The sequence below is a fragment of the Lactuca saligna genome, chromosome 9 (genome assembly GCF_052625555.1).
Source record: "Lactuca saligna cultivar CGN05327 chromosome 9, ASM5262555v1, whole genome shotgun sequence".
Lineage (NCBI taxonomy): Eukaryota > Viridiplantae > Streptophyta > Magnoliopsida > Asterales > Asteraceae > Lactuca > Lactuca saligna.
The window spans coordinates 72,067,172-72,076,622 of record NC_136425.1 but is presented as its reverse complement, the minus strand read 5'-3'; the positions used below and the strand labels follow the sequence as shown (position 1 = coordinate 72,076,622).

General features: G+C 35.9%; 1 protein-coding gene across 1 annotated transcript; it reads right to left on the bottom strand.

Annotated features, from left to right (window-relative positions):
• Positions 1-3,823: 3,823 nt before the first annotated feature.
• Positions 3,824-5,483, bottom strand: LOC145018135 (uncharacterized). Its single transcript, XM_078976049.1, has one exon. It carries the CDS (start codon positions 5,456-5,458, stop codon positions 3,929-3,931), a length of 1,530 nt encoding a protein of 509 aa, XP_078832175.1. The 5' UTR covers positions 5,459-5,483; the 3' UTR covers positions 3,824-3,928.
• Positions 5,484-9,451: the final 3,968 nt, after the last annotated feature.

Below are 9,451 nucleotides of genomic sequence, written 5' to 3'. Positions count from 1 at the left end.
ATTCAAGTGGATGATCGCTTGAATTATATAGAGAGACTAGTGACGATCCTTGACAGGAGGACGTAGAATCTACAGAACAAGGTGGTGGATCTGGTGAAGATGCAAGGGCAACACCGAAAGGGTTTTGAATGGACGTGGGAGCCCGGGGACGTGATGAGGGAGCATTACCCGGAGTTATTTGTGGCAGCAGGCTTAGAGGACAAAGTCTAATTTAAGCGGGGAAGAATCGTAACACCTGATTTAAGGTACTTCTCATTTTTGACGCTTGGTGTGTAAATAGTTTACAAATTTGGTCCTAGGAGGAATTTTTGGCAATTTCGGAAAATAGGGGTACACTAGGTGTACTTCTCGTACGTTGGGCATACACATCTAGGGGATAAACTGGAATTTTTAGAGATTGGACCCTATTTAAACAACATTATGACCCATGGTCCCCTAATTTCTTAGTCTCCATTACCCTTTGAACCTTATTTCGAAATCCTATCCCCGTAGAGAAGATTTGATCCTCTTTGTATGTGTTTTAGTGTGTGTTAGTGAGTTTTAAGGAAGAAGATCTTTGGAGATGGAGCTTTGATTAAGGGAGAGCTTGTAGGTCCAGATTATACTAATCATTTCCAGCTTAATTGAGGTATAAAGCTAGGAAGTTGCTCATTGTGGGCTTATATCTAGTCTTTATGGAGTTTTGGTCACTTTTGGTCTCAAGAATGAGATCTAGTGGGAATTCATCCACTCCAAAAGTCAAGAGTTGCTTCTCTTGATATTTGTGAGGTCCCTAGTTCATAAAGTTAACATCTTGATGGTTGTGGATCAACCATGCATGTGTGTATGTCCATTTGGTGAAGTAGAATGCTAAATCTAGGGTTTGAGTTCTTTTAAGCCATGCAAAGGCTCCAAGTCAATAACTTTATGAATTAAGACGTTCCACAAGGCTTGGATATGAAGTTTGGATATTTGGTTGCAAGCATTAAGTGCTTAAAGGGAAAAAAGTGCTTAATGGGTGCTTATGTTGCGCGTATGTATTCGAGTCCCTGATCATGCTTGCGACCTAATATGTTGGCTGTACGTCTGGTACATGCAGTGTACCAAGCCTGGTTTTGCGCTTTGCGGTTTGGGCTATTTTGGACTATTAGGGTTTTGGGCGTTGTTAGGCAACCAACCTTTCTGACTTTGGGTCATTGTTCAGCTTTGGTCCTTCTTGGATTTGGGCACATCGTGGGCCTTAGGTAACCTTTAAGAAATTAGACCACTATTGAGTTTTTAGTGCCATTGAGCTTGGGCCTCGGATATTGGGCCAAGTGAGGAAAGGGTAAAATGGTCTTTTACCCTAAGTGTTAGACCAATGAACTAGATTCCCAGTTATTGTTTATGACGTAATTATTAATTGGTGTTTTATTTGGTTGGTTAGTGTTGGGATTCTTCGGTTCAGCAGCCCAAGCATCTATTGACTGGCAGTAGATTGAGGTGAGTTTGCTCACTATACTGTAGGACACTAGGATTTGTTGTGTGCTTGGAGTCTTTGTGACTCCTGATGTATGTGTTACATGCATGTGTGCATGTTTGCTATATGTATGTGGGATGAAATAGATTCGGGGGTGAAATAGACCCGATACAGCCTTGTGTTGACATATGAGTTGAAACAGACTTAGGGGTGAATTAGACCCGGGGGGTGAAATAGACCTGGTATCACTTTGGGCTGACATATGAGTTAGAATAGACTCGGGGGTGAAATAGACCCCACACAACCTTGAGCTAGTAGATATATATGGTATGTAGTATTTTGTGGAACTCACTAAGCATCGTGCTTACGATTTCCAGTTTATGTTTCAAGTACTTCCAGATTGAAGGGGAAGTGTTTGGGTTGATCGCATCACACACACACACACACACCCCATGATTTCTCCGCTTTATTGACTCTGATGTATTTTGAATGATTATTTATACACTATGGCTTTCTTATGGGTTTGATTATCACATTGGTTAATGTTTATTTAATATAAAAACGAAACTTTTTGGTTTTGGGTTTTTGGGATGTTACAACATAGCATTCATTATTCAACCATATTACCCTCGATCAATCAAGGCCATGAAACCAAATTGACTAATTTAAATTTCAAGAAATATAAAAATAAAGTTAGAAGCCTTTTTTGAGATTGGAAGAAGTTGTGATGATGTGGGGAATGGAAAGCTAGAAAGCTTCAATTCTTATCATGAATGTGAATGTAAAGAAGAAGCTAGCCCATGATAACCATTTATAGGGGTGCATTTTGTTTTTAATGCAATCATCACTCATCGGACATACGTCAGCTCCAAACATCACTTTATTCTCCACCACTAGTTTATAACCCGTGGGAACCACGGTTACAAAATTAATTAAACTTTTATAGTGAAAACTCAAAATTATTAATCAAATATTTTAAATAAGTTATTAATTAAAAGATTATTTAGATAAATATATAAATTATATCATCTTATAGTTTGTATTAATTTTATTGTAATGTTATTAATTTAATATAATTAGAGTGGGAAATTTAAAATTGAGAATTAATATGTTAATAAATGACATGCATTAATTAGGAAAACTAATAGGGTGATACATGTCAAAAGTAGAATAGAATATGTAGTTATTAAAAGACCTAATAGGATGACACATATCAAAAAGAAATTAAAGATATTCTTTTATTAGAATAAGAAGATTTGCAACTTTGTTTTCTTGAACTTTTGATCAATACGAGTTGATCCATTTCAGTCTTCCTTTTGTCCGGAGCCCATTTCAATCCAAACAATGTGTACATATAGTAGTTGATTTGATTAGAGGGTCAATCCACTAAAAGTACTATCATCCTAATCCCTCTGCATGCGTTCAAAATTAAAACTTTAGGGTAGAACCAACTTTTACTAACATTGAAACATCGATACACTTATAGCTACTTACCAGTCATTAGGATAGTTGTGAAGCCCTCTCTTTTGCTTGGAAAAAGACAATCATACATAGGAAGCACAATGTTAGAGGTGTTTCAACTGCTATTGTTAGAGCATTGTGAGGACGAATACATGTTGGATGTTCCTATTTAGGTTTTAATCGAAGGAGTATGCTCTAGGATAATCAGATTATAGAATATGGTTCAATTTAGGATTTTTGAGAGTTATTAAATAAGCTTCTAATGTTTTTCGTTCGTCATGACATTACATGCCTTCAAGTTGTCATGTCAATGCGTACACGTACATGTCTACCTCCATTGAGTATGGAACTAGGTAAATTTGGGTTTCTTTCTTTTTCTAGTAGGTAATTTGCAAGTTTAAGCATTCAAACTACAAAAAATAACATAGAAAACCTTTTAAAATAAAAACCGACAATAGGTCGGATCATAATGACATTAACCCTACCAAAAACAAACATGTGGAGGTTACAAAAAATCCAAATATTGTTATTCAAAAAGTTACTTGTACTTCTTATGTTGAAAAGCTCCTTTATGAATTTATGTTATATGGTCGGAATCTCATGTATGGTTAGAATGTGAGACTTCGTGGTTGATTATCGTTCGCCCAAATTTGTTGAATATTTAAAATAAAACATGGCAAACACTCGGTCCAAAAATAGTACGTCACTCATATACTAGAAGCCAAAAATAAAACAACATCATCTCACAATAATCATCGGACTTTTTTTATCGTTTATAGGACGAGATATTTCAGATTTTTTTTTTTTGGTTGCTATCATGTTTCAACTTTTTATAATAATTAACGTTGATTTTTCTATACTTTTATGCAACTTGTTATATAATCTTACGAATTTAAATCGGTAAAATCTTGAATAGTACGGAAATACAAAAAGGAAGCTAAAAATTAATTTAAAATTTAGGATTTCCACAACTAGAACTTACTAAATTACAAAAGTACAACAACAGTACTTCACATACTGACAAATTTATCAACAACCAGAAACATATTGCATGAACTCGGAGTCCGATTCGATACCCGCCATTGTTTCCGGCGACAGCACCACCTCAAGATCAACGCTACCACCGCCTTCCCTCCCTGGAAAAGCTGAAATTTTCCCGTCAAATTTATTAGCTCTCCCGCTCCGAACTGCCACCGGCTTCCCCCACCCAAAATCGTTATCGAACATCGGAAACCTCGGCGAACTCCCCATCGTCAGCATTGCTCCGTCGAAGTTCCCCAACGGAAAACACCGTGGGTCGCTCTCCCAGTTCTTCACAAAACGACAGACCATCGTGTCGTCGTGGGACAACACGTTTTTGTTCAGCTGCTCGGCGCACCATTTCAGATCATGCGATAATACGTCGCCGGCGGTGGCGTATGTCGGAATGCTCTGAATTGCATTCCCGAAGTAAAACGTTTCCAGTTCCGGCTTCAGTCTGTGGCGGCAGTTCACCGCCATTCGGAACGTTGTCGTTTTGGAATTCGGGAATTTTCGTGCACGTGTCACTGCCCGCCATAGCAATGCGCATAGCGATTGGAAGGAAGATATCTCCGGCTCCGGTACCGTTTCCTCCTTCAAAACGACTGCGTTTCGTAACAATTTGCCGAACAATGCTGTTACTCTGTCGTCGGAGATTTTAATTCGATCTTTCATTTGCTTGACGTTAATTTCACAATCACCATAAAAACTCGACCTTTTCCGATTATTAGTCCTGCTTTTCAATTTCAAAATTGACTCCCTGCTGAAACTAAAAATCCTCTCACTCAGCGGCGCGTGCTCGTCAAACGTCACTTTTGGACCTCCGGCGGGGAGTTTCAGACATGAAGACGAGATCAAGGCGGAGTCACGGACGAATGACGGGGGTTTCGAGACAAGTTTTACTCCTCTGCAAACCTCCGCGAAAGTATTGATAAAATTCCACAACGAAGTGCCATCAACGACGGCGTGGTTGACGGAAAACCCGATGAAAACACCGTCTTTAAGCTCAGTCACCTGAACAGCCAAATTGGGCTTAAAATGACCGTCGTAGCTCACCGTTCTGTCGAAGGTGAAAAACCCCTTGACGCAATCAGGAACATGAACAGGAGAAGTAACATCAGAGATAGATAAATGAGAGGCATTGGCATGGACAAATTTAACGCCGGCGTCGTTACAGGTGATGTAGACGTAGCCGTGGGAGTCGGTGGTGAGACGGCCGGCGAGAGGAGGGAAATGGGTGAGGACGCGAGAAAGACCGCATTTGAGAAGAAAGATAAGGTCGGGAATGGAGATTGGAGGGCGAGTGAAGAGGTTGCCTTTCTGAATGTAGTGGCAGGAGAGCATTGGGAGGTCGGAGACGGACAGTTTGAGGTCCGGGAGGGTGGATTTTGTGGCCGGGAAGACGGTGGTTTTGGAGAGGATTTGAATTGAAGAAGCCATTGTTGATTGATCACAAGGCATTGTGAAATTGTGAAGGATTATGAGTGTGTGGCGGAGTGTGGTGGTGATTAGTGGTTTATATAAGGGATTTGGGTTCATGCATTTGTTTGTTTTTGTCTGTGTGTGTAATGAAGAACAGAGTTGACAATGGCGACTGGTGAGATACGTTGAAGGAGAATGAATATGACTGGTTGGCACGTGCCATCCACACGAATTCTAGCTGTTAATTTTTTATATTACTCCATCATAAAATAATTCTAATATAATTTACTTATTATTTAGTTACAACAATACAACATGTTATACAGCTATTTGATTTAACCATTGTTTGGTAAAATAGAATATTTTATTTTAGCTTTTTAAGACGGTGTTTACAAATATTTTATAAAGCCTAATCTTTTTTAAAGTAATGACATACTCGAATTTATTTGGATAAACTTAGATATGATGTGTTGAATAAAATCATTTAATTATGATGCAAAGAATCAAGGTTCAAAGGTGTTTGTTGTTGACAAACCTTGTAGGAATAATCATGGTATCAAAATTTGTATTTCTTTGTAGAGTAGGTATAATATCTTATCATTTCATGGTTTTATTCATTAAGGGAAATATTATAAGATACTCATGAGAAATTTACAAAATAACTTAATTTTGTAATTATTTAGTAAAAATTAGGATTTATCTAAAAATAGCCTATGAGTTATGAGACTACAAATGACGTAAACACACATGTTGTTTTGTCAACTTATCTGTGGAATCGTCTTCTCATTTGAGATTTTTAAAAACACCACATTGCAAATGACATATACGAATGCACAAGTTGTTAATGCATCAAAAAGTAAGATTTATTCAAGTCGTCTTTGTTTTCCTCTAAGCCATCTTTGTTTTTTTTTTGGATTTTCGGGCAAAATTCATATACATTACTTATAATTTCAACATATATGGTAAAAAAAATTATATATAAGATAACATACAACATTGTTTTGCCAAATGTCTTCAACCATAGAGAGAATTTTTGTATTCTTAAGTATGGAAAATGAGCTAGAACTTTTATAAGGTTTAATTATACTGGGTTATTAGACCATGAAACCACAACCCATTTGACGAAACCGGCAACTAGTTACCATGTCAAACGACGAAACTAAAAGTGTAGAAACTGCATTCATGTTAGCTTCTTCTGTGGTTTTGTGGCCCTTTTTTTCGCTAAATATTAATTTTTGGCTATTTTTGGCCAATTTCAAAAAATTAAGCTAATTTTGTAAGTTTCTCATATTTTATTTATAAGCAATAAACAATGGTTTAAGAGGCTTTAAGTTAAGACAAGCTAATTCTGTAAATTTACCATATTTTATTTATAGCGAAAAATAGTTTATCTAACTTAAGAGTAAGTTAAAAAAAATGTTTGTTGTTTTATTGGTTGGGTACTTGGTATTATCAAACGTTTTTTTAAGGTATTAAAAAGGTCGGTGAGGTTAAGGTTAGGAATGAAAGGTAAGCAACGCCTTTTATGCGATTAGTCGGCGGCAACTATTTGTTTTTTAAATGGCAAGTGGCGAGGTTGATTGGTTTAAGAAAGTAATTTAGTATATATATATATATATATATATATATATATATATATATATATATATATATATATATATATATATATATATATTGTATTTCCTTCTTATGTTTCTTCCCACCTCGACATTCCTCTAAGAGGGGTATTATTCAGTCATTTTCTTTTTGGTTTTGGTTATATCGAATTGAATTACTATGTTTCAAGTTCTGCATGTTTGGATTTGATTTATTTTCGTTTGTTAAGAAATTAGCACGAAATTTGTGAAATCTTTCAATTTCTTGATTTTAGAGTTGATTATCAATTATTATTTTTTGAAATAAATTTTGTCTAAACATAGAAACAATGAAAATGGTTTTTTCCTTATAAGGGGTTGTTTAGATCTCTTTGATTAAGATATGAATTGGACAAGAGACTCACAAGATATTTGGTTAGACAATGAATAAGAAAAATAACAATGTTATCTTTTTTAACTATTTTTTTTTTCTCAAAACATCAAATAACATATCATCAAATTTCATCAATTTCTATGTTGGGATAATGATTTAAAAGAGTAATATATTTTTCGAATATATTAAAAGTGTTTATGGTATGGAATTCTCTGTAATTTCATTAAACGTAGAGGATATACACAAACCATAAATATACTAAACAGGATCCTACACACACACACACACACACACACACACATATATATATATATATATATATATATATATATATATATATATATAGTGTAATATTTCCCCGGAATTGGAGCAGGAGAACAAATGTTCAAATTGGACCTGAATAAGTGAAACAGTTGTTGTGGTAGGTCTTTGATGAAGATGTCGGCATACTGTGAAAAGTATGGCACGTGAAGGACTCGAACGTGTCCGATTTGAACCTTTTCCCTAACAAAGTATATATACATTTCAACATGTGTGGTGCGTTGATGTTGGACGGGGTTCTCGGATAGGTATACAGCTGAAACATTATCATAGTAAACAATAGTTACTTTCCGAACCGAAACTTGTAATTCAAGGTGCAAGTTACGAAGACAACTTGTTTCGGCTATGACATTGGCTACCCCCTGTATTCTGTCTCGGCACTAGACTGGGAGACAGTGTGCTGCCATTTGGGGGACCATGAAATCAAGTTATCCCCTAAGAAAACACAATACCCTGATGTTGAGCGATAGGAATCCGGGCACCCTCCCCTATCGACGTCTAAGTAAGATGTAAGTGAAGCCGATGAGGATGTAGATATTTAGAGACCATAATCAATTACTTCTAGTGTCACACCCCCAAACCAAGGATGGTGGAAACGTCCGGGGGTGGAGGACTTCATGTATAGTATCATAACCACAATTTCAATAGTAATTTAAGCAAACACAACCAACATATATATAATTGAAAAAGTTACATCACTTGTATGAATTACATGTTTCAAAATCAATTACAATATGTTGACAAAATATGAAAAGTTTGACGCCTTAACGTCCCATCCTCAAAAGCACTTGGTTACCTGTTTAGCGATTTCCTGAGAATACAAGTTGTTTGAAAAAGTGTCAACACGAGGGTTGGTGAGTTCATAAGAGATTTCTTTAGAGAAGTAACCCGTTTTCCTTGTAAAAGCGATGAAAAATGTATTTAAAAGAAAATCCAATATTTTCTTTAATGTGTGTATGTAGTTCTATATCTTGAGTGATGTGTAATCATAAATACCTAGACCGAGAGTGTATGGTAATATCTGTATTTATTGATATAAAAGTGATTTTAAATTGACATAAAACCCCTTTTGTTTTATATAAAAAAAATATATCCCGTAAACTTTATTGATTGTTAGCTCCCTATGTGAGTCGGTATAACCATAGTATGACTAGAGGTAACCTGCACAACGTCTTTTAGACGCCCTGATCCTATGACTCTTGTCACCCGCGGACCTGCCGGTCCAGCTGTAGCTAGCAGCGAGGTGTGGGATGTCAACCCCAATATAGATCTATACACAATTATCACGCTCTCCCTACAAGAGATTTTGGTTATAACTTACAGGAATTTAGGGATCCCGTACTCGGACGTACGGGGAGAGATAGTCTCACATCCCAAGTTAAAAAGTTTACGTGTAGTGTGCATGAGTGTAGAACCTTTTTGTATGAATGTACCCTTTTTGTACGAGTGTGTTATGTGATGAATCTTAAACTATACCTATTATAGTTTATCCAAAACGTTTGTAGTGTATAAAAACTCTTTTATGAAATTGCAATAGTGCTATGAATCCATAAACTAAGCTTATTATAGCTTAATATACGTGATCTAAATAAATGAATAATCTTATAATGAGTGATTAAGTTTCAGTTTATGAAGATAAACTAACAAGGAAACACATTCAATATTTAGAACTTATTGTTATACACTTTGCTCAACATAATACAAAGTGTTATGAAATTTATATGTTGTTAACTAACTTTAACCTTTCTGCATTGTTTTGGAAAAATCATACGAAGTCAAAAACTGAATCCGTAAATTCTGAGAGTTCCCAAAATGTGTCTA

Bases quoted from the DNA above. Each gene is read 5' to 3' on its own strand.
- LOC145018135 (XM_078976049.1), bottom strand. From the start codon at position 5,458: ATGAACCCAAATCCCTTATATAAACCACTAATCACCACCACACTCCGC.